We start from the raw sequence: 26,496 nt of genomic DNA, 5'->3' as shown, positions 1-26,496 counted from the left end.
CCTGGAGATAGAAATGAATGGAGTGACAGGGCACACGCTCGACTGGCTGCTCCGTTCAAACCGGGTCCCTGTTCTCATGATCGTTGGAGGTCCCAGCGCTAGGACCCCCACCCATCTAATGGTTATCCCCAGTCCTGTGGATAGAGGATAACTTCAGGTCCTCAGCTTTGTACAATCCCTATTTGTTTGAAGGGCACCTTCACAATAAGTTGATCATAAAATGTCCTCCTGTTGGGATCTCTAGCGATCAACTGGGATCTGTGGGGAAACCTGGCAGTGAGCGCTCAATTTCCCTACAGCGCCACCACAGGAGAAGTGAAGAATTACACAGGGACCATTCACATCTGTGTAATACACGACAGGACAGGTCCTCCAGAGCGAGAGAGACGCCCTTTATAACCACTCCAAGTGATGAGGGTCCTAAACAGGGACCCCCCCAATAACTCCCTTATAGGGTTATTAAATTGTATAACTCCTAAATGTCCTGTCCTAGAAGGTTAGTCTTATAGAGGGGGATCCCTTTATTAGGCCTCATGCAGACAAACGCATTTTTATGTCTGCATCCGATCCGCATGTAGTGCGGGTCAGATGCGGACCCATTCACTTCAATGGGGCCACAAAAGATGCGCACAACATTCTGTCCGCAAAAATATAGAACATGTCCTATTCTTGTCCGCATTACGGACAAGGATAGGACTGTTCTGTTATGGGCCGGATGTCCCGTACCGCAAAATCCGGAACGCTCACGGGCGGTATCCGTTTTGACCATGTATTACAAAATAATCAGTACACATGAACGTGCCTTTAAATTCTGGACTATCAGATGCCGGATTTGTGGGATTTTGTTGTCAGGATTCATGTACGGCGCAGCCTGCGGTCTGTTCTACGTGAATTTTACATTTGAGGAATATTTACTCCCCCCCACCCCCTTCCAATTGTTTTACAGGAAGATGAACGGCCGCCATGATTACTTATTTATGAGGTGCCTCCATTACGATGATAAATTACATTATCGGCTTCCTGCCGCGCTGCCGCTACAATCTCTATGGATCAAGTAGTGCGGTGACAATTTCCTTCCTGTGAAGCCGTGACCTTTGGACATGCAGCCATGTTTCCTCTCTCCGCCGGGCAGGCTGGAGTAATCAGGCTTTCTGACAGTCCCATCGGTGAGATCAGGAAGGTGCAGCCATATGGTTCCAGGCAGCGGTGATATGGGTGCCTTATCAGATCACCGGGAAAAACACGGCTGATGGGGCGGCATTATATCGGGGGTGAGCACGGTCAGCGGCGATTATAATCTACAAGTGAGAGGATGATGAAATATTTATTTACTATCGATTAGGACATTTTTTGGGGACGAAATGTTCACTTTCACTTTCACTTTCACGTACAGTATATATTGGATGGGTTCACAGTATAACACCCCCTGGTGGACAGAGTATTGTATTACAGAGGCAAGTAACTGACCTCTGAGAATTTAAAGGGGTTTTCCAGGAGTAAATTATTGATGACCTATCCTCAGGATGCCCGACTCCCCGCCGATCAGTGCTGAAGCCTCCTCACAGAATACCAGGCACAGCGCCCTACACTGTACAGTGGATGTGCTTGGTATTGCAGCTCGGGCTAATTTACTTGAATAGGACTGAGCTGCACATAGGTCATGTGACCGATAAATGTCACAGGCCGAGAAAGAGGCCGCAGCGGTCACCACCTCTTCAATAGTGATGAGTGGCAGGGGCAATATTCGAATTCGCGATATTTCGAAAATATTTAGGCGAATATTCGCCATATATTCGAGAATTCGCGAATTCCAGGCATTATTTTCTTGATTGCAAAAATTCGCATACAAATTTTCGCATAAAAATTCGCATGAACTGTTATTTTCACAAAAAAAAGAATATTCGCAATTACGAATATATTTTGCGAAATTCAAAATATTCGCGAATTCTCGAAGTGCCGATATTCGCGATTAAAATTCGCAATTCGAATATTCGTGATCAACACTACTCTTCAAACCGCTGATTGGTGGGGATGAGGGGAGTCAGACCCCCATGATCAGATATTGATGACTTATCCTAAAGAAAGCTCTTCATTATGTGAATCCCAGGAAATCCCCCCCCCCCCCCCCCTTTTTCGCTCCCTGCCTTTCCGGGGCCATAATTTTTTTATTTATTTTTCTGCTCACATTTTTTGTGGGACAAGTTGCACTTTCTTATGGCACCATTAAGTATTGCATATGATGTACTGGGGAGCTGGAAAAAAATTCCAAATAGTGTGTAATTGAAAAAAAAATGCATTTTTATGTTTTTTGTTTTTATGGCGTTCCCTACGGGTAAAACTGACCTTTTACTTTAATTCCCTGGGGCAGTACGATTACAACGATACCACATTTGTATAGTTTTTATTATGTTTTAATATTGAAAAAAAATAAAAACCTTGAAAATAAAATAGTTTTTTTCTTTTCATCACCATATTCTAACCCCTATAACTTTTTTGTAGTTATGTGTACGGAGCTGTGTGAGGGCTCATTTGTTTTGCAGGGCGACCTGTAATTTTCATTTATACCATTTTGGGGTGTGTATGACTTTATCATCACTTTTTACAACCTTTTTTGTGGGAGGTTAAGCGACCAAAAAGCATCAAATCGAATTTGACTTTTTTTTTGCCATTGCCGCATGGGATACATGATGTTTTTTTTTTTTTTTATTGTTTATGTATTTTGACTTTGGGGAATGGGGGTGATTTGAATTTTTACATATTTTAAAATTATATATATATTTTATTTGACACTTTTTTTTATAGTTCACATAGGGAACTATAACAAGCAATCATCGGATTGCTATTCTCATAGACTCCCATGCAGTAGCATTGGAGTCTAGGAGGATTACATTATGTTCCTATGGAGACCTGCCACAGGCAGGGGCTCCGCAGGAACTTATGTGCGGTAGCCTCGGATCATTCAGGAGGACGGAGGCACATTCACCATCTTGCTTCCCCAATCTGCGCCAGGGGAGCCCACGCCTCCGGGTTTTTACGTTCCCAGATATCGTGGTGACCTTTGACGATGGCATCTGAGGGGGTTTAAGGGGTTATCCAACCGCTATAATGCCCCCCAAAATACCCGGGCACTGCATACAGTTAATACTTACCCTGGCCCGTCTCGCTCCTGATGCCCGCATGGCCGCTGCTGCATCTCCCCGTCGCGCGGATCAAAACATCCGACAGACAATAGCAGGCTGCGACGGAAACAAGCCTCCCTAGCATCATGGGTGACGCTAGGGAGGCTTGTTCTCGTCCACGGCCTGCTATTGGCTGCCCCGCCACCGGATATTTTGATCTGTGCAGCAGAGAGATGCAGCGGCGGCATCAGGAGCGACGCAGGGGTAAGTATAACCTGTATGCGGTGCCCGGGCATTTATAGCGGTTGGATAACCCCTTTAAATGTATGTGATTGATTGCTATGGCACCTGCCATACATGTATGGCAACAGGGTGGGAAGAGGTTAAACATAATAAAATTTTGGATATACCTAGGTTGCACTATTTGGTATAAAAGCTTGATGGCCACAGAGGAGACGTCATGTATCTAGACAAAGGAATTCCTCTGATTTGGGTTTTCCCGCGCTAAAGTATCCTTAACTGTGTCCAGATGCATACTGTGAGGATATATACATCGCTCCTATTGGCTCATTTGTATTTTTCGGTTGTAAGGGACACACCCAAGTTTTTCCTAATAAAACACGAAGACTTAAATTCCCCCATGAGTCATGCTTCTCCTTCCTTTACCCCTAGATTGGACTTTAAGATTTGGAGCATTGCAGATAACATGGTTAGGGATGTTGTATAGGGATCATACAAAAATTCTACCATGACGACACTGTCGCCCCACGATCTCCACAGAGCGGCCGCCCTGCATGCGCCTATTCAAGGTCTATGAGCGCCATATTTATATATATATCTCCATTGGGGGGGCATGCTCAACTGGCGCTCCATTCAGACTTTGCATGACCGCAGTGAGGTGGGACAGGACAGCCGACGGGGGTCCCGGTGATCAGACATTTATCACCTATTCTGTAGGTTCATCTAAAAAGTTGAAATTTGGACCCGCTACGTTGGATTTGATTTTTCAGGCTGTCGTCGGCTATTACTTGATGTTTATCCGGAACGAGCCAAATTTGCTGTGTTGTTTGTTGAAACAACTGGTGACGCGCACTACACAGGACAGGAAAAACCGGTCCTGAACATGAAGACCGCAGAGCGTGCGCTTGTGTGTAGCGGAGTATTTCATGTGCGGACCTTTACCATAAGGAAGGAAAAAGATGATGAAACTATGCAGAATACGGAAAGCGAGAGAGCAAGTCGTGACCAAGTTATCAGACTAGAACATTGGGGCGTACTAGACTCTCCCTTAGGCCTCTTTCACACGACAGGTTTTTTCCCCCCGTTTAGGCTCCATTCACACGTCCGTGGTGTGTTGCGGATGCGCAAATTGCGGGTCCGCAACACACCAGCCCGGCACCCCCATAGAAATGCCTATTCTTGTCCGCAAGCTGCGGACAACAATAGGACATGTTCTATCTTTTGCGGAGCTGCGGACCCGAAGATCGGGGCCGCGCTCCGCAATTGCGGATGCAGACAGCACACTGTGTGCTGTCCGCATCCATTCCGTCCCCATAGAGAATGAATGGGTCCGCACCCGTTCCGCAAAATTGCGGAATGGATGCGGACCCATTTGCGGACGTGTGAATGGAGCCTTATGGGCCGTTTTTTGCGTTCCGTATAGGGTCCGTATACGGAACCATTCATTTCAATGGTTCCACACAAAAAAAAAACGGAATGTACTCCGTATGCATTCCGTTTCCGTATTTCCATTCCGTTGAAAAAAAGAACATGTCCTATTATTACCCGCAAATCACGTTCCGTGGCTCCATTCAAGTCAATGGGTCTGCAAAAAAAACGGAACACATACGGACATGCATCTGTTCCGTTTTTGCAGAACCATCTATTGAAAATGTTATGCCCAGCCCAATTTTTTCTATGTAATTACTATATATGCCATACGTTAAAACGGAAAAAAAAACAAAACGGAACAACGGATCCATTTAAAACGCACCGCAAAACACTGAAAAAGCCATACGGTCGTGCACGAACATCCACTGTGGGGCAGCCGCAGCGGATCGCGGACCCATTCACTTTAATGGGTACGCCATCCTGCCGTTCTGCAAAAAGATAGGACATGTTCTATCTTTTTGCAGAACGGACGCACGAGACGAAACCCCACGGAAGCACTCCGTAGTGTTCCGTAGGGTTCCATTCCGCATCTCCGGATTTGCAGACCCATTGAAGTGAATCGGTCCGTATCCGTAATGCGGAATGCACACGGAACAGTGCCCGTGTATTGCGGATCCGCAAATGCAGTCCGCAATACGGCCACGGAGCGCACACGTTCGTGTGCAATAAGCCTAACAGTGGGGAGCGGCGGAAGGGGAAATGCAGGATGCAAGCAGCCAGTATCTGCGTTTTGCAAAATGATACGGTCGTGTGCATGAGGCCTAAGGGCTCATGCACACAAACGTATTTTCTTTCTGTGTCCGTTACGGGGTTTTTTTTCGGACCGAATGTGGAACCATTCATTTAAATGGGTCTGCAAAAACAAAAATGGAAGTTACTCCGTGTGCATTCCATTTCTGTATGTCCGTATTTCTGTTCTGCAAAAAAACAGAACATGTCCTATTATTGTCCGCATCACGGACAAGGACAGGACTGTTCTATTAGGGGCCAGCTGTTCCGTTCTACAAAATACAGAATGCACGCTGACGCTAAATACATACGTTCGTGTGCATGAGCCCTAAATGAAAGAAAGTTGTAGGTCATTTGCTCGGCTGTCAGAGATAATCAGACACCCTGGAGAGAAGGCAAGAGAAGAGCTGTATTGTATAAAGCCTCACTCACACATCCGTGTCCGTGCTCAAATCCGTGAGCAGGTGGTCAGTGATGCATCCGTGAAGGATCCGTATAGGGTCCGTGTAGGGTCCGTGTTGCATCCGTGTTTCACTGACACTGAACAACTGAAAAATTATTTTCAAAGCATCTCTTCTTAATTATCCGTGAAAAACGGATGCAACATGGATAGCATCTGTGTTGCATCAGTGGTTTTCACGGACCCATAGACTATAATAGACGTGATGGATCCGTGAACGGACAAAATATAGCATGTATCCGTGCTAAAAACACGCACCCACGGACAGTGCTAAAACACTGATGTCTGAATACATACATTAAGGGAGTATTCACACGACTGTGTTTTTCTTCCGCGTCCGTTCCGCAATTTTTGCGGACAATGCACGGACCCATTCATTTCTATGGGTCCGCAAAAATTGCGGAATGCCTTTCATTGTCAACCGTGTGCTGTCCGTTCCGTGTGTCCGTTCCTTTTATTTTAGAACATGTCCTATATTGGCCGCAAATTGCGGTCCATGGCCCCATAGAAAGTCAATGGGTCCGTAAAAAACGGATAGCACACGGAAATGCATCCGTATGTCATCCGTTTTTTGCGGACCCCTGGACTGAAAACATTCTAGGAAACCCCATTTCAGTTTTTTGCGGACCGTGAAAAACGGATGACACACGGAAGCACCCCGTCCGTATTATAAGGACTTAAGGAACGGAAACGGAAAGATAACTGAAGACATACGGAACACACGGATCCGTGATTTGCGGACCGCAAAACCAACACGGTCGTGTGAATGCTGCCTAAAATAAATGGGGAAGCGTGCTGTCCGTGGAGAACGCGTACAATACACGTCCGTGAAACACTGACATGTGAATGAGGCTTAAAACACATCTAAAGTTCACAACATCCGGGGCGATACATTGTGTAAAAGTCATAAAGAAAATGCATAGAAAATAGCAAAACATAGCAAAACAAACACCGAAATCCATAAAAAGGAAATGAAAGTCGTATTCCCATCGCAGCCTTCTCCTGGCTGGATGTGACGGCCAGGGGCGATCAGAACGATTAGGCCATCTGCAGACGTTGCAAAATATGCAGGGTTTATTTCCGCGTGGACTCCCGTGCAGAAAACCCAAAGCGTGGTACAGTACTAGCAAAGTGTATGAGCGTACGCAAATATCATGTACACTTTGCGTATTCTTTCTGTGTAGATTTCCAAATCTGCAGCATGTCAACTATGTCTGCAGTTTTAGGAGCAGATTACACCCTTTTCGATGGAGAACTGTTTGTGGCCATAGGACACTGCAGTCAATCACACAAACGCGCGTTTACTATTACAAAAAACGCGCATAAAAACGCGCGACAAGCGCGCGTTTGAGAAACGCTCAGGTGTGAAAGCAGGGTAAGGCTGGGTTCACACCTGAGCGTTTTACAGCGCGTTCCTACGCGCTGTAAAACACTCAACAAGGAGAAACCAATGATTCCCTATGGGAATGGTTCACACCTGGGCGTTTTACAGCGCGTACGATCGCGCTGTAAAACGCCCTACGCTCAAAAAAGTACATGAGCTTCTTTGGGGCGTTTTGTCGCGCGCTCCTGTACATAGACATTCAGGAACGCGCGACAATGAGCGTTCGCTTGTCTCTGTATGCGCGATTGTAAACGCCGGTACAATCGCGCATACAGAGCGATCCTTTCGGAACGCTCAGGTGTGAACCCAGTGTCAGGTGGAGAGGACCCAATCAGGTGCAAGAACATTGTCCCTTTTTGTGGGGAATAACAATATGGTGGCTTTCTGCTATAATGAAGGTTTTCTGATATGTGGTGCTATTATACATAAAGTTGCTATCTTTGCTGCTATTTTAATTTCCTCACATCAGTTTTTGGGGGCCCCATATTTTGCTTTGGGGCCCTATGAATTATAGTTACGCCCCTGAGGCACCACATCCACATTAGAGGGGCACTGGAGTCCCCTTTCAGAGATAGGTGCAGTGGAACCAGTCATAAATGTTTAAGGGCTCATGCACACGACCGTAGGTATTTTGCAGTCTGCAAAAAAAAAAACGATCGGCAAAAAATACGGATGATGTCCGTGTGCATTCCGTATTTTGCGGAATGGAACAGCCGGCCCCTAAAAGAACAGTACTATCCTTGTCCGTAATGCGGACAATAATAGGACACGTTCTATTTACGGAAAATTGAATGCACACTGAGTAACTTCCGTTTTTTTTTGTGGACACATTGAAATAAATGGTTCTGCATACGGTCCACAAAAAAAAAAAAACGGAACGGACAAGGAAATAAAATACGTTTGTGTGCATGAGCCCTAAGATGGGAAGATGGGAGTACTCCCTTCCGGTATGAACACACCTGTTGTAAACAATGGCGATTTTCCCACGGCGGAATTGTGTGTGGAAAATGTGCAGCATTTTACAGTAGCAGAAAAGTGCATGAGGTCTTAAACAAATCCCCACGACGCCTAAGATATTCGCAGGGCACACTGACCTCTCGTGTGGATTTTAAATCCCCAGACTGTCACTGTGTGCTGCAGATTTCCGGGGAATCCGCAGCAAAATCTGCAACCGATAGGCAGCGAAAATTGCGCGTCTGTCCGTACACTGAGGCCAAGCCAACCTGAGTGTATTATAGACTCTGGATGTGTGATCTGCCTCGACCAAGGGGTTTAACTGACCCAAACTCATAGATCGCGGGTCCATAAACTCCTGGTCGTGGTGGGATACTCACCGAAATACGGACACCTAATACACCCGTCATACACGTGTGGGCCTGGTTTATGTCATTTGATCGAGGTGCTGCTGACTGTGAGTGCGAAAACCGTGCCATTGGGTGGTCTCGCAGATAAAACCACCCTTGTACTTGCAAAAAACGTATGTACAATAACAAGCTTTTGAAAAAAGCGCAAAGGTTTTCGATGCTCCTCAAGCAAACAGCGTCTTACTACGTTTTTTTAATCTCTTTTTAACCTATGGATATAAAATGCTGGAATTTATTTTAAAAAAAAGGTTGGGGCCTCTGAGCCACCACAAGTGGATGTTAAAGAGTTAAATGCCGACATAAAAAAAATAATGGGGGTCATTTACAAAGACCGACTTTTTACGCCAGTCTTTGTTTCCCCTTTGTGCTGCTGGAGGAGGCGCCTCATCCGCGTTCAGGACTTAAAACTATTCCGGTCCTTGACGGGAGTCGTTTATCACCAACATTTACACCTGTTTCCACTGGTGAATGTTGGTAAAGCTGTCAGGGTCGCTGTCCCTGCCTCCGCCACTCCCTTGAACGTGGCGCAAAAACATTGTGACACTGGCATTTAAAAAGTTGTAAAAATGGCCACAGAAATAGGTGTAGCGCTGTTTGTAAATGACCCCCAATGATGCCATTTCCTGAGAATGAGGGCGGCTTACTAACATTTTTACGCCAGTTTTCTGTTTAAAAAACGATGCAAGACCCCTTCTTTGCGACTTTTTAAACACCTGTGCGACAATATATTGTCACATGGGCGTATTTACACCTCGCTTCCCACTTAGGCTAGTTTCACACTAGCGTTCGTCGGTCCGCTCGTGAGCTCCGTTTGAAGGGGTTCACGAGCGGACCCGAACGCTTCCGTCCAGCTCTGATGCAGTCTGAATGGATGCGGATCCGCTCAGACTGCATCAGTCTGGCGGCGTTCAGCCTCCGCTCCGCTCAGCAGGCGGACACCTGAATGCTGCTTGCAGCGTTCGGGTGTCCGCCTGGCCGTGCGGAGGCGTGCGGATCCGTCCAGACTTACAATGTAAGTCAATGGGGACGGATCCGTTTGAAGATGCCACAATATGGCTCAATCTTCAAGCGGATCCGTCCCCCATTGACTTTACATTGAAAGTCTGGACGGATCCGTCCGAGGCTATTTTCACACTTAGCTTTTATATGCCAAAATAATGCAGACGGATCCGTTCTGAACGGAGCCTCCGTCTGCATTATTATGATCGGATCCGTTCAGAACGCTAGTGTGAAAGTAGCCTTAGGGGTGTCGGGCGTGTGACAGAGGCCAGACCACAACAAATTTACTAACATTTACCCCTGGAAATATTGGTGAAAAAGAACTAATTTTTCCACCAGACGCACGCCTCGTCATAAATTAGGCTACTTTCACACTCGCGTTTGGTGCGGATCCGTTATAGAGCTGCACAGACTGATACGTTCAGATAATACGGCCGTCTGCAGCCGTTCAGAACGGATCCGTTTGTATTATTTTTAACACAGCCAAGACGGATCCGTTTTCTGTTGTGCCAGATTGTGTCATAGAAAATGCAACATTGTGTGTCAGGACGGATCCGTTTGGCTCAGTTTCGTCAAGCAGACAGCAAAACGCTGCAGGCAGCCTCCAGAGCGGAATGGAGACAGAACGGAGGCAAACTGATGCATTCTGATCCTTTTCCATTCAGAATGCATTAGGGCAAAACTGATCCGTTTTGGATGCTTGTGAGAGCCCTGAACGGATCTCGCAAACAGAAGGCCAAAAAGCCAGTGTGCCTTCGGCAGCGCAGGGGGAATCGGGGACCCCAATAACTTTGGGCATAAAGGCAGAGCGGTATTGAGTGTGCGGAGCAGCTGCAGTCAGAGGATCCTGAGCCTTCCCCTCCACTACAGGCTGTTGGGTGTGACTCACATTTTTGGCCTTTGAACCTGGGCTGGGTGATGAGAGCAGGCTTCCTCTTCCTGGGAGGACCCACACAACTTTCTCTCTCCGCTCAGACTCCACTGCAGACCCCGGGAGACCCTGCGTGTCCTAGAGGTAATCTTTACGCTTGTTACATGGGTTACAATGTATCTGTGTCTCACTGTGGGGGATACATGGGGGCTGCTGTCTACATAGTAGCAGTGATATTGTATCTGAATCCTTCATGCAGGCTTGGAGGGGCGCACACGTACATTTTTAGGGTTTTCCCAAAATCCAACAACTGATTTCTTTATGGGGGAAAAAAAAAATCTTTCTTAAAGGGACAGTAAAGACAATTTACATAAAGCCATCTGCTGTGATTTGCTTGAAGCTGGGTTTCCACGTTAAGAGTTTTTAAAGCCAAAGCCAGGAACGGATCCTAAACGGAGGACACGTCTAGGGAAAGACTTGAATATATATATAATTTGTGTTTTTTTTTCTCTCAAAAATATAGTTACGTAGGAGACCTTTCAGATTTGCATTTCAAATCTCATTGTGATTTCGCAAAGTCTATCCATCTGTTGTTCTCTGGTATCAGCCAGAGATGCAGATTTTTATTTTATTTATTTCATTTTATTAATCGGGGTCCTAACTCTCTCTTTACAAGCCCCCCCCCCCCTCCCCCACGCACACTTAAAGGGGTATCTCGGTAGGTAAAAGTTATCCCTTAGGTCAGGGACGCCCAAACTACAGCCCACCAGCTGTTGCAAAACTACAACTCCCAGTATGCTCGGACAGCCTACAGCAGGACATGGTGGTAGTTGTACAACAGCTGGAGGGTCACAGGGTGGGCATCCCTGCCTTAGGGCAGATCAGTGCGGGCCCTACCGCTGGGAACTCCCCCCTCCCCCGCCATGACAACAGGGGCCCCATGCCCCCTGCTGCTCCCCCTGAAATGCCCAGAGTTTCTATGGTATTTCTGGAGATAGCCGAGTAGAGCTATGGCCCACTGTCCCTCAGTCAGATGCTGGGAGTTGTAGTTTTGCACCCACTGGTTGGAAACCTTTTGCTTTAAGGCCTAGTTCACACTTCAGTGTTTGGTCAGTGATTTCCATCAGTGATTTGTGAGCCAAAACCAGAAGTGGAGCCTCCATAGACATTAGGTAGAAGGTAAAGATCTGCTCCTGTTCTATGTTTAGAGCTGCACCTGGTTTTGGCTCACAAATCACTGATGGAAATCACTGACCAAACACTGAAGTGTGAACGAGGCCTTACGCTACAAATACATTGGGTTTGATATTGCGTTGCGGATCTAACACGATAACAGGAGTGCGATAACTGCACCCGCTTAGCTGTCGTATCGTCCATCTTGCTGTATTACTGGGGAGGAAGGGGTTAAGGAGCACAGTGACAGCCCAGATTCGGAGCAGGTAGGTCTGGTTGAACCTGTTGGTCTGTATGTTCTTAAATATGCATATACCTGAAAATAGCATAACCCCCCCCCCCCCATCCCCACCAGGTCGGAAAAGCCCTATGAGCGTAAACTGCGCCTGAACTTTGTCCTGCCTTATAAATGAGTGTCCGCCCTGCAGATCCCGAGCGTAAGGAACCTCGGGATAGCGAGCTGAATCTAATGCTGGGTCTCTTGCACTAATATAGTAGAAAAAGGGGTTATCCCAATAATTTAAAGCAGTTTTTTTACTCTCATATCTGGAGGACTTTCGGTGAAGGGGCAGCAGCTGCGTCTCCCAGAATGGCTAGCAATCAGCTCAACCCTTGCATGAAGATGGTCCCTAACATATAGCTCCAGAGATACATGGGGTATGTGCTGCCCCCATAATCTCCACTGTCTACAGAGAGATATAGCTGTATATTACTATGAAGTTAGAATTGGGGGACGAATGAAAGAAAGGTGTCTCGGCCGCTTCACAATCAGATCACTACGGGGAGGGGAGCAAGGAAGCTACTGAGCATGTCAGTCCACCACTGAATGCAGGACTACAAGGACAAATGCCAGGGGGCGCTACCAAAAAGGGAAAATGTAGGCCCATACACAGCCTTAGGCCTCATGCACACAGCCGTTGTTTGGCTCCGCATCCGAGCCGCCGTTTTGGCGGCTCTGATGCGGACCCATTCACTTCAACGGGGCCGCAAAAGATGCGGACAGCACTCCGTATGCTGTCCGCATCCGTTGCGTGCCCCAGCAAAAAAAAAATAGAACATGTCCTATTCTTGTCCGTTTTGCGGACAAGAATAGGCATTTCTACAATGGGCCCGTTCCGTTAATTGCGGAAGGCACACGGGCGGCTTCCGGTTTTTGCAGATCCGCGATTTGCCTTAGTGGTGACTGAGTTCTCAGCAGCATTGAAAATGGAGTAGCGGGTAGCACACGTATCCACTGACTTTAATGTCACATCAGTAGTTTTCCACAAACGGTGGCTCCATGGCCATACCGCCGAAGCGTGCCCTATGTTTGTCCGTGATTATGGGTCCCTCCTGCACCTTTATAGTCTATGGGCTTGTGAAAACCACTGCGTATAAAACACACGGACACAACACGGATGCCGTCCGTGATTTCTGGAAATGAACCTTCAGCCTAGCAGTGTCCATGATATACAAGTGCACATGGAACAGGTCAGCCGGTGTCATAGGCAGAGATGAGCGAATTTCCGCTTATGAAATTCATTTACGCTTCGTTTACTGGTATAAGCTGAATTGCGTTATGGATTGCGTTACCAGGGACCATAACGCAATTCTATAACGGAATGCCTTTAGAAATTTGCTCATCTCTAGTCATAGGTACAAATCTGACAGATGCCCTTTAAAAGGGACACGGCTTAGTTTGGGAACTACCATGTTAATTTACCCTGATTCGGTAATATTGGGAGTCCCTACTGTGTGACCGTGCCAGTGCTGGACAGATTGAGCCGCCCCCTACTGGATGGGTAGGGGTACCATAAATATTTAGAGTCTATTTAACCAACCAATAGGGGTCCAATGTATTATGGCATGGGACCCAAAGGTCTCTCTGGCATCCAAGATTTTGCATTGGGGTCCAGGAGCCTCAAGTTACGCCAAAGAAAAGCTGCTTCCATGTGCTTGGTGACATGACCACGTGTTTCACTGCCACCATTAGATCGCTCACACAGACCTTTGGATATTTGACATTTTTACACAACTCCACCCAAACCTGTCAACAATGACTCAAAGGACTGCAATGTCTGCTGGAAGCGGCACTTTCTAGGGCTAGGAACTAATGGGTACAGAGGGCACAAGGCCGTAGTTTCAGTCTGCATCCGATCCACGTTTTGTTTTGCGGATCGGGTGTAGACCCATTTGTTTCAATGGGGCCCGCAGAGGATGTGAACGGCACACCCGTGTGCTGTCTGTATCTGCACATGCGTTTCGAGGCCCCGCAAAAAAATAAAAAAGATTTAATATATAAAACATGCCCTATTCATGTCCGTTTTGCAGACAAGGATAGGACATTTCTACAAAAGTTTTTAAAAATAAATGGTGGCATGCACTCAGGCGGGATCCGTATTTTGCGGACTGCAAAACATGGCCACGTGCGGGTCACTGCAGGTGGTATCAGACTGTCTCAAAAGTCTGTCTGGAAACTTTGTGTAATTGGTGATTTGCTGCATCTATTGTCTGTAGGCGCAATAAATTCGTCAAGGGACACTCCATGTAAAACCGATAGTGTGCTATGCCCAGGGCAGGGGCTCAGGGGGTGGAGCATGACACAGGGATCCAACAGAATAGCATGCTCCACCCATTAGGTCCTGCACTGGGTAGAGTTTAGAGTGTACCAGTCCTGCCCAGAGTGTGTTTTTTTTTTTTGGGGGGGGGGGGGGGGGGGGGGTTCCCTCTAAAGTGGTTTTCCAGGACTTGGATATTGATGATCTATGCTCGTTAGGTCATCAATATCAGATTTCGGGGGGGGGGGAGGGGGGTGTCTGACACCTCCACTGATCAGCTGCCAGAAACTATAGAGTGCAGAAGGCTCCATCCGCCGTGTAGTGGCCATGCCGGGGTACTGCAAGTCAACTTTTATATAGTGTCCAGCGGCTGTCCAAACAAGCTGATCGGTGGGGATGTTGGGCCAATAGCCTATCCTGACGGTAGTCCCAGAAAACAGCTTTTTAGGGGGTTTCTTTAGCTTTTTAGGACTTTTAGGTCCTGGATTCTACTACTCGGGATCACCTCCTGGGTGCTACAGGCAAGTCCACACAGCAGATCTCAGGGGTGTCCTTGTAAGTGATGGAAGCCATGGATCTCCGGGGGGAGGGGCGCCCTTTCATGCTATATTGTATACAGCAGCTTCCCTGCCATTGAAGGATTGCTACCAGCAGGAACGGCCCTGTCATAGTCCCATTTTATGTTAATGTTTTGGGGGGGGGGGGGTTTTGTATATTTTTTTAATGATTTGTTGCATTAACTTTTTTTTATTTTATTTTTTTATTTTTTTTATTCTATATACAAAGTAAAATGAAAAAATAACATTGTAATCACTTATTTCTTCTTCTTTAGGACAATGTCTGGAACCGACGATTTTTCGGTAAGAGATGCTTAATTTTGTAGCAAATATTAAAAACTATCAGCATAGGGCTCATATGCATAGGGCTCATGCATATGAAGGTATTTTTCTTCCGTTCCGCATACGGACCTGTAAAAAAAAAACTGAACTATGCATTTCAATGGGGCTTGGAAAAAAAAAAATACGGAAAAGACTCCATATGCATTCCGTGTCCGCATGTTCGTTCCACAAAAAAACTAGAACATGTCCTATTCTTGTCCGTTTTGCTGACAAGGACAGGCGTTGTTACAGTGGATCCGCAAAAAAAAGGATACAACACGGACGTCACCTGCAAAATACATACGGTCGTGTGCATGAACCCTAAGGTCCATTTACATGGCCTGATGCAGGACCATAACGAGTCGATCAGAGTTATTTTTTATTTTTAAAGGGCCTTTACATGGGCCGATGGGAAGTGCAGAGGTGATGAACGATCCTTACTGCCACACACTTTACATTGGGTCGGCGGCACGTTGCCTATTTACGCGGGGAGAAGCTGGTCACAAGCGGTCATTTATACGCTCTCATATATGATCTAGTTATCTGACAAATGAGCATCTACTTGCTTTTTGGCTAATTGGTGAAGAGGGGACCAACAATTGTTCCTACAGATGTTCATTCCAGCATGCCGCTCTCTTCTAGAATCTGCAATGGAGGCCCCTAACAAAGCCACCAATACAGATCCTAAAAGGGTCCTTAGTGAGGAAGCTACCATCTTTCTTGGCTGCACAAATGTGTCTAGACATTAGCAGTCTTTAGGTGTTCTGACCCCCCAGAAACACAAAAAAATTAAGAAAAATGTAGGCCCCATTTTAAAAGCAATTCCATTGAAATTGGTGGGAGGTCTAGGATTTGTGACTGCCGATAGCTTCCGTGTTTGGTGTTGTCCTCATGTAATGTTTGCATCTTCTTCCTATAGCTGGCGGATGCCTTAGCAGATACTACTCCTGCCAAGTCAAAGAATGTAAGCAACCCAAAAGATGGTCAGCAACCAGGTGGCTGGTCTGCATCAAACCCTTGGGGCACAAATCCAAGTGCTCCTTCTGCCCCTGGTTTCACACCATATGGACAAGGCCAAGCAGGAGGACCATATTCTAGTGGTGGATCTGGAGCACCATCTCAACCATATCCATCCGGACCTCAGCCACAAGCTCCAACACAGCCATATCCATCTGGAGCTCCAACACACCCATATCCATCCGGACCTCAGCCACAAGCTCCAACACACCCATATCCAGCTGGAGCTCCAACACACCCATATCCATCCGGACCTCAGCCACAAGCTCCAACACACCCATATCCAGCTGGACCTCAGCCTGGAGCACCATCCCAACCATATGCAGCTGGACCTCAGCCTGGAGCACCATCCCAACCATATGCAGCTGGATCTCAGCCTGGAGCACCATCCCAACCATATGCAGCTGGATCTCAGCCTGGAGCACCATCCCAACCATATGCAGCTGGATCTCAGCCTGGAGCACCATCCCAACCATATGCAGCTGGAGCCCCAACACACCCATATCCATCTGGACCTCAGCCTGGAGCACCAAGTGCACCTTCAGGTCCTGCTGGGCCTTATCCAGGGGCTGCACCCGGTCAACAGCCTTCTGCACCAAATGCCCCACAACCTGCTGGACCTACTGGACCCTATCCAGGAGCCCCTGCAGGACAACAACCAAATCCACCAAATGCCCCATACTCTTCTGGACCCTACCCAGGAGCGCCCACTGGGCCACAAGGAGCTCCAACTGGGCCCTATCCTAATGCACCTGGGCAATATCCTTCAGCTCAGTATCCTTCTGGGCCTGCTGGAATGCCAGGACCCTATTCCAACCCTTCTGGGGCATCAAGTCAACCATATCCAAGTGCACCAGGTCAAGGCCCCTCACCAGGTGGATCTTATCCTGCTCCTTATGGTCAGTCAGGTCCTGCAGGAGCTGGCCAGGGCGGGCCTTGGGATTCTAATCCATGGGGATCTCAGAGTGGCCAGTATCCATCAAACCCAAATATGCCATACCCAGCCTCCAGTCCATTTCCAAATCCTGGAGCTGCATCATCCATACCATGGGGTGCTGTGCCTCCAGGTCAGTGGGGGCCATCTGCTCCATTTCCTGGAGCTGGTGGATCCTACCCTAAACCAGGCTCATATCCATGAAGCTGTCTGTTCCAGTGGCTGACCCCAGAACCCACCCTAGTGAGTATAGTGTTTGTGGGACATTGTGTTTTATATTGTTTTATGCTGAAATATGGAGACTAGGTTTTTCCATGATTGTATTCTAGATAAAGCTCAGACCCTGCGCTAATGTTGTCAGAATGTTTTGGGACACCACTGTAACGTCCAATTCTCAAATAATTTTGGCATTTTCTAGTAGAAATTATGGAGGGATGGCATACAGAAATGGACATGTTGGAGCTGACAGATCCTCTATACTACTACACCACACAGGAGAGCCGACAGATCCTCTATACTACACCACACAGGAGAGCTGACAGATCCTCTATACTACACCGCACGGCAGAGCTGACAGATCCTCTATACTACACCACACAGGAGAGCTGACAGATCCTCTATACTACACCGCACAGGAGAGCTGACAGATCCTCTATACTACACCACACAGCAGAGCTGAAAGATCCTCTATACTACACCACACAGGAGAGCTGACAGATCCTCTATACTACTACACCACACAGGAGAGCTGACAGATCCTCTATACTACACCACACAGGAGAGCAGACAGATCCTCTATACTACTACACCACACAGGAGAGCCGACAGATCCTCTATACTACACCACACAGGAGAGCAGACAGATCCTCTATACTACTACACCACACAGGAGAGCCGACAGATCCTCTATACTACACCACACAGGAGAGCCGACAGATCCTCTATACTACACCACACAGGAGAGCCGACAGATCCTCTATACTACACCACACAGGAGAGCCGACAGATCCTCTATACTACACCGCACAGGAGAGCCGACAGATCCTCTATACTACACCGCACAGGAGAGCCGACAGATCCTCTATACTACACCGCACAGCAGAGCTGACAGATCCTCTATACCAGTGTTTACCAACCAGTGTGCCTCCAGCTGTTGCAAAACTACAACTCCCAGCATGCCTGCACAGCCAAAGGCTGTCCGGGCATGCTGGGAGTTGTAGTTTTACAACAGCTGGAGGCACACTGGTTGGGAAACACAGCTCTCCTGTGTGGTGTAGTATAGAGCAGACAGATCCTCTATACTACACCACACAGGAGAGGTAACAGATCCTTTATACTACACCACACAGCAGAGCCGACAGATCCTCTATACTACACCACACAGGAGAGCCGACAGATCCTCTATACTACACCGCACAGGAGAGCTGACAGATCCTCTATACTACACCGCACAGGAGAGCTGACAGATCCTCTATACTACACCGCACAGCAGAGCTGACAGATCCTCTATACTACACCGCACAATCCCTCATTGCCACCTGAATATTTCTGCTGCAAAATCTGCCTGTTACATGTGAAGTTTTCATTGACTGTGCTGTGAATTTCACTCTGTTCTTTGCTAAAAATCCACAGTGGAAATCTGCTGCGTAACTTGACGTTCAGCAAATTTTATTTTATGTTCCCTTTAGTGCAAGGGTGACATTTCGCTAAATGCTGCTACTGTGTACGCAGCGGATGTTATGTTTGCCATTTCTTGGCGGAAAATCAGTGTATATGCCCTGTGTGAATAGAGCCATATAGATAAACTAATGACTGCTCCACTCTTTAAAACCTGAGAATTGACTTGTATACTGCCTATATGTAATATATGTGGGGGGGTCACATACTTCTTGTTGCATAAACCTGTCTTTTTTTTTTTTCCCCCCTCTTCTTAGATTTCCCAGAATTAAAAAGAAAAGCTCCAAAGCCCCTCATGAACCCAGGCCATCGTACGACCTACACCAGAACTGATCAGCCGATAGAAATCTGGAGGATGTCTTCTATACGCGGGTGACGCGGCCGCTCCTCCGGATTCATTATACGGACAATGTTTCGCTTTTTCTACCGATACAAGGAAATATATTTACACGCAGGTTATGTGGAAGCCTCTTTTTGTAATTTTTGTATACTTTGTTCTTCTTTTGCCTCACAAGCAATATTCTTACCAGGGGAATGTCACCTAAATTCTGTAAAGTATAACATGGTGGGGGGGGTTCAAAAAAACGATGCAAGATGCCTTGGGTGCTGCTCGAAATGAGCCCTTTCTGTTATGTCTATTTTGGACAAACTCTTTTCCTTAGGGAGCATGCACACAAATGTCTGTTCACTGGATCCGCAAAAAAACGGAAATGACTCAGTGTGCATTCTGGTTCCTTATGTCCGCACCGCCAAAAAAGATTATATTATAGAATATGCAGACAAGGATAGGCATTATTACAACGGATGAAATACGGATGTCACATGGACGTCATCCGTATCTTTTTGCGGATCTGTGTTAAGTATATATATATATAAGTATAAGAAGATTTCATGGTGTCCTGCGCCACCACAGGGGAAATAAAGCACTACACAGCGCCCATTGCAATGAATTAACAATTGCGTATCTATTAGATGGGGGGGGGGGTCATCCCCAGTAATATAGAATACCGTAATATGGTATTTGAGCGTATGATGGCAGATTTCAGGGGAAAGAAGGATTGGGCTGCTGAACTGCAGCATGCCCAATCGTTTTGTGAGCAAGGGAGATAATTTGCTGCCAGAGGATTCTGGCAGCAGCTCATAACCTTTCCCTTAAGGCTTGTTCACGCAAACGTATGGGTTCCGCAATTTGTGGTCCCCAATGCACGGAGAACGTTCGTGAAGGCTCCGGGACGGATCCAGACCCATTCCGCAAAAAGATAGAGCAAGTTTTATCTTTTTGCGGAATGAAAGTACGGAACGATACCCCATGGAAGCACTCAGTAGTGCTTCCGTAGCGTTCCGTACCTCTTGATTTGCGGACCTATTGAAGTGAATGGGTTCCGCATCCGTAATTGACACGGACAGTGTCCTTGTATTGCGGATCTGCATATGCGGTCTGCAATATGGAAATGGAACACATACATTCGTGTGAACAAGCCCTTAATGAGAAGACATGCATGCTCGGCTGAGGAAGAGGGGGGGGGGGGGGCGCCAGCTTTCTGATGTGTATTTTCATAGTATTGGACAAAACAAATTTTGCTTGAGTATTTTTCAGTGGTGCCAACTATTTCCCCTCCCTCTATAGGAATTACAGGGGTTGATTTATAGCGCTGCTCATTTCAATTAGTTGTATCTAGTATTGTAGCATTCACTTGAATGGGCTGCAATACCAGGCACGGCCACAAGAGGCGCGATTTCTTTTTTGTTAATTTCGGATGGCTCCTTTAACACATGTACGGTTGTGATGCCTGGTACTCTCCCCACCCCCATATAAAGATTTTTTATTTTTCCTACAATATGTTACCTAAGATCTTCTGTGGGTTGCTGGCAGGATCACTTCTATCACAAATAAGTATTTATTGTGTGGTTGTCAGAGGTTTGCACGTTGTATTATACTAACCAGGGTGATTTATTGCTTAATATTCTTTATATATTTCAGAATTTATTATATTTTTTTCTTTCTTTTTTTGGGAATAGTTGTAGAAGACTTCAGCATTTATGGCGTTTGCACTGATTTTTGTAATAGAAATTCAATAAAGATGAGGATATCAGTGAATTTTAATATATATAATAAAGGTATAAGAATCTGGCATGAAATTCCGGTCCTGTGATCATTTCTAGGGAGCGAAGTGGAATTAAAGGGGCCCTCCAGGACCTGTCTGCAGGATCGACCCCAATAAACCACTGTCTGGTAGCGTGGATCCATTTGATTTAAAACGTTATCTGTCTTGTGAAAATTGGGTGCGGCGTTACCGAGGGAAAAAAATTATTTATATTATTTTTGCAAATGAGGACTTCAGTGCACCGAGGGGTGTGACCGCCGCAGGAAAGGCCCTGCCCCTCAGTGCACCGAGGGGTGTGACCGCCGCAGGAAAGGCCCTGCCCCTCAGTGCACCGAGGGGTGTGACCGCTGCAGGAAAGGCCCTGCCCCTCAGTGCACCGAGGGGTGTGACCGCCGCAGGAAAGGCCCTGCCCCTCAGTGCACCGAGGGGTGTGACCGCAGCAGGAAAGGCCCTGCCCCTCAGTGCACCGAGGGGTGTGACCGCCGCAGAAAAAGGCCCTGCCCCTCAGTGCACCGAGGGGTGTGACCGCCGCAGAAAAAGGCCCTGCCCCTCAGTGCACCGAGGGGTGTGATCGCCGCAGAAAGAGGCCCTGCCCCTCAGTGCACCGAGGGGTGTGACCGCCGCAGAAAAAGGCCCTGCCCCTCAGTGCACCGAGGGGTGTGACCGCCGCAGAAAAAGGCCCTGCCCCTCAGTGCACCGAGGGGTGTGATCGCCGCAGAAAGAGGCCCTGCCCCTCAGTGCACTGAGGGGTGTGATCGCCGCAGAAAGAGGCCCTGCCCCTCAGTGCACTGAGGGGTGTGACCGCCGCAGAAAAAGGCCCTGCCCCTCAGTGCACCGAGGGGTGTGACCGCCGCAGGAAAGGCCCTGCCCCTCAGTGCACCGAGGGGTGTGACCGCCGCAGAAAAGGCCCTGCCCTTCAGTGCACCGAGGGGTGTGACCGCCGCAGGAAAGGCCCTGCCCTTCAGTGCACCGAGGGGTGTGACCGCCGCAGGAAAGGCCCTGCCCTTCAGTGCACCGAGGGGTGTGACCGCCGCAGGAAAGGCCCTGCCCTTCAGTGCACCGAGGGGTGTGACCGCCGCAGGAAAGGCCCCTCAGTACACCGAAGCCCCTATTTGCATAAAGAATAAAAGTCTTGTATTCTCGGGGACACTGCAACTGATTTTTCACAAGACGGGTATCATTTTAATCAGCAGGATCAACCCTACCAGGCAGCATGCCTGGTTAAACAAGGCTCATCCTGCCGACAGGTTCTCTTTTAATAGTGTTGTCTGAGTTTGGCAAAAAAAATAATATAAGAAGCTCCGGTCCACCCCTGCGGTCTCTGTTTACTTGCCTTGTCTTCTGCTGCAGCCAATGACTGGCATCAGAGGTGAAGTGCTGCTTGTGGCCACATCACCACTAAAGCCAGTCATTGGCTGCAGCGGAGCATGTGACCATGCCCATAGAAAACGGGCCAGAGACCGGAACGTAAGCACAGCGGAGGCAGCATGCAGGACTGGAACAGCAGGTAAGTATTAATCTTCTATTTACGAAGGCAGGCTGTGGGTCCTTGGTAAAAACTCGGTATTCCGGAGAACCCCTTTAAATTTTAGATAACTCCTTTAACATGTATATTTGATCGGCATGCATGGTATTAACCCATCACATATATTTTTGGTCCAAAATCAGGGACCAGCAAACTCCGGCGATCCAGCTGCTCTGAAACTACAACTCCCAGAATCCTCCTTTCACTTCCATGGGAGTTACAAGAACAGTCAAGCAAGCGTGCATGCTGGGAGTTGTAGTTTCACAGAAGCTGGACTGCTGATGCTTCTTTTACCTTTTCATCACTTAAATGGGAGGCGCGCTGCAGTAACCAAGAACGGCCGCTATCCCGAGTACCATGCAGTGTGGTTAGTGAGGATAGAGCACTGCTATAAAAATCCAGGCCAACCCCCTTAAAAAGGGTAGAGAAGACAAACTGCTTCCACTAGAGGGCGCTCATGCACTACACAGGTATATGTGCCTGTATGTGCAGAAACAATTGGCTGCTGATTGTGAATGTGGCCCTTTGTAAACCCTTAGTTAGACTCATTTCGTAACGGCAGGAAGAATTCCCATGAAAATATCATCTGTGTACGTTTCCAGGATACGTTTGCTGTTAATGGATCCAGGTTTGCTCTGTTGTGGCTTTGCAGCACCCAGTCCCGTCCCTTTGCAAATTTGCAGTTCAGATGATGGATCTGTAGATCTAGAGGACAGGCTCGGACTGTTAAAGGGACAGTGCATGTCTCCTGATGCATGATTATCTATGGATCAGAAGCAGTGATTGCTCCATATACATGATGTGTGCAGCTACGGGGAGTGTCGCCTGCAGCAGTCTGGTGATAATTAGATGGTTCCTGGTTCTGCACCTTCACACCAGTGTGATCTGGTTACATGCTCCCTTTCAGGACCATTCTTCTGCCTGTTCTGTGCCGACCTGAGGGAGTGGGAAGGGGCGGCGTGTCAGGATGTCCGCAGGATTATCTCAGTCTGACCAATCCACGGGCGTAACAGAAGGACCATTCCACCATGACCGCCTTCAGCAGCAAGATCAGAACGGGATTGTTTTGGTCTCCTGAATGCACAGGGATAATAAACACTGCCATGTCCCAGTACAGGGATAGTACACACGGTGAGGTCACAGTACAGGGATACTACACACATTGATGTCCCAGTACAGAGATAACGCACACGGCAATGTCCCTGTACAGAGATAATACACACGGTGAGGTCACAGTACAGGAATAACAAACACGGTGATGTCCCAGTACAGGGATAATACACACAGTGATGTCCCAGTACAGGGATAATACACACAGTGATGTCCCAGTACAGGGATAATACACACAGTGATGTCCCAGTACAGGGACAATATACACATTGATGTCACAGTACAGGGATAATAAACACAGTGATGTCACAGTACAGAGATAATAAACACGGTGATGTCACAGTACAGGGATACTACACACAGTGATGTCCCAGTACAGAGATAATAAACACAGTGAGGTCACAGTACAGGGATAATAAACACAGTGATGTCACAGTACAGGGATACTACACACATTGATGTCCCAGTACAGAGATAACGCACACGGCAATGTCCCTGTACAGAGATAATACACACAGTGATGTCACAGTACAGGAATAACAAACACAGTGATGTCATAGTACACACGGTGATGTCCCAGTACAGGGATAATGCGCACAGTGATGTCACAGTACAGGGATAATGCGCACAGTGATGTCACAGTACAGGAATAACAAACACAGTGATGTCATAGTACACACGGTGATGTCCCAGTACAGGGATAATGCGCACAGTGATGTCACAGTACAGGGATAACAAACACAGTGATGTCACAGTACAGGGATAACAAACACAGTGATGTCACAGTACAGGGATAACAAACACAGTGATGTCACAGTACAGAGATAATAAACACAGTGATGTCACAGTACAGGGATAATACACACAGTGATGTCCCAGTACAGGGATAATACACACAGTGATGTCCCAGTACAGGGATAATACACACAGTGATGTCCCAGTACAGGGATAATACACACAGTGATGTCCCAGTACAGGGATAATACACACAGTGATGTCCCAGTACAGGGATAATACACACAGTGATGTCACAGTACAGGGATAATACACACAGTGATGTCCCAGTACAGGGATAATACACACAGTGATGTCCCAGTACAGGGATAATACACACAGTGATGTCACAGTACAGGGATTAGGGCTGCAATGATTAATCGAGGTTATCGATAATATTCGATAACGGGATTCGTTGTCAACGAATCCCGTTATCGAATAATCGGCCGATTCGTTGCTATGCGGGCGGTCAGGTGCTATGCCTGCGGGTCCTTGAACTTTAAATCACTGCATCGTTATTACCTTACAATGAAGCTCCAGTAACAGACAGAGCGGGCGGTGGCGTAACGTCAATTACTCACGTGACGCGCATGTTCCGCCGGCTTCATTCATAAACGGTGGCCGCCCGCTCTGCCTGTTACTGGAGCTTCATTATAAGGTAATAAAGATGCGGTGATTTAAAGTAAAAGTTACTGCCGGTTAAGGAATACAGCTGTGAGCGGAGGGGCCCGGGCTGTTATGGGGAAGGGGATCTGTGGATGGCACTGTTATGGGGGAGATCTGTGGATGACACATATAGCATAAGATGCTATATAGTGTCATCCATAGATCCCCTATAGCAAAGTCATCCACAGGTCCCCGTCCCCATAACACTGTCAACCAAAGATCCCCCTTCCCATAAGGCCTCCTGCACACGAACGTTTTTTTACACGGTCCGCAAAAACGGGGTCCGTGGGTCCGTGATCCGTGACCGTTTTTTCGTCCGTGGGTCTTCCTTGATTTTTGGAGGATCCACGGCCGTGCGGAGCCAAACGGATCCGTCCTGAATTACAATGCAAGTCAATAGGGACGGATCCGTTTGAAGTTGACACAATATGGTGCCATTTCAAACGGATCCGTCCCCATTGACTTTCAATGTAAAGTCTGGAGTTCTTTTATACCATCGGATTGGAGTTTTCTCCAATCCGATGGTATATTTTAACTTGAAGCGTCCCCATCACCATGGGAACGCCTCTATGTTAGAATATACTGTCGGATATGAGCTACATCGTGAAAATCAGATCCAACAGTATATTCTAACACAGAGGCGTTCCCATGGTGATGGGGACGCTTCAGGTTAGAATATACTGAAAAACTGTGTACATGACTGCCCCCTGCTGCCTGGCAGGTGCTGCCAGGCAGCAGGGGGCAGACCCCCCCCCTGTTTTTAACTCATTGGTGGCCAGTGCGGTCATTGGTGGCCAGTGCGGCCGCCCCCCCTCCCTCCCCTGTAGTTAACTCATTGCTGGCCAGTGCGGCCGCCCCCCCCCCTCCCCTGTGCGGCCGCCCCCCCCCCCCCTCCCTCCCCTGTAGTAAACTCGTTGGTGTCCAGTGGGCCCCCCCTCCCTCCCCTGTAGTTAACTCGTTGGTGGCCAGTGGGCCCCCCCCCTCCGTCCGCTATAGATAACTCATTGGTGTCCAGTGGGGCCCCCCCCCTCCGTCCGCTATAGATAACTCATTGGTGTCCAGTGGGCCCCCCCTCCCTCCGCTGTAGATAACTTGTTGGTGGCCAGTGGGCCCTCTCCCCTCCCTCCCCCTCCTAATTAAAATCGCCCCCCTATCATTGGTGGCAGTGGTGAGTACCGATCGGAGTCCCAGTGTAATCGCTGGGGCTCCGATCGGTAACCATGGCAACCGGGACGCTACTGCAGTCCCGGTTGCCATGGTAGCTTAGCAATTTGTAGAAGCTTCATACTTACCTGAAGAGCTGCGATGTCTGTGACCGGCCGGGAGCTCCTCCTACTGGTAAGTGAAAGGTCTGTGCGGCGCATTGCTTATAGCACAGACCTGTCACTTACCAGTAGGAGGAGCTCCCGGCCGGTCACAGACATCGCTGCTCTTCAGGTAAGTATAAAGCTTCTACAAATTGCTAAGCTACCATGGCAACCGGGACTGCAGTAGTGTCCCACT

At 47.8% G+C, this 26,496-nt stretch overlaps 1 protein-coding gene across 2 annotated transcripts; it reads left to right on the top strand.

Annotated features, from left to right (window-relative positions):
• Positions 1–1,154: 1,154 nt before the first annotated feature.
• On the top strand, positions 1,155–20,955 carry MAPK1IP1L (mitogen-activated protein kinase 1 interacting protein 1 like). Of its 2 annotated transcripts, none has more exons than XM_044272784.1 (4): positions 1,155–1,271; positions 15,140–15,167; positions 16,105–17,379; positions 19,071–20,955. In XM_044272784.1, exons 2-3 carry the CDS (start codon positions 15,144–15,146, stop codon positions 17,338–17,340), a joined length of 1,260 nt encoding a protein of 419 aa, XP_044128719.1. In that variant the 5' UTR covers positions 1,155–1,271; positions 15,140–15,143; the 3' UTR covers positions 17,341–17,379; positions 19,071–20,955. The 2 variants fall into 2 exon arrangements, with proteins under 2 accessions (XP_044128719.1, XP_044128718.1); XM_044272783.1 differs by lacking the exon at positions 1,155–1,271 and adding an exon at positions 10,633–10,741.
• The last annotated feature ends 5,541 nt before the right edge of the window (positions 20,956–26,496 follow it).

The sequence above is a fragment of the Bufo gargarizans genome, chromosome 11, assembly GCF_014858855.1.
Source record: "Bufo gargarizans isolate SCDJY-AF-19 chromosome 11, ASM1485885v1, whole genome shotgun sequence".
Taxonomy (NCBI): Eukaryota; Metazoa; Chordata; class Amphibia; order Anura; family Bufonidae; genus Bufo; species Bufo gargarizans.
This window is presented reverse-complemented; position numbering and strand designations above follow the sequence as displayed.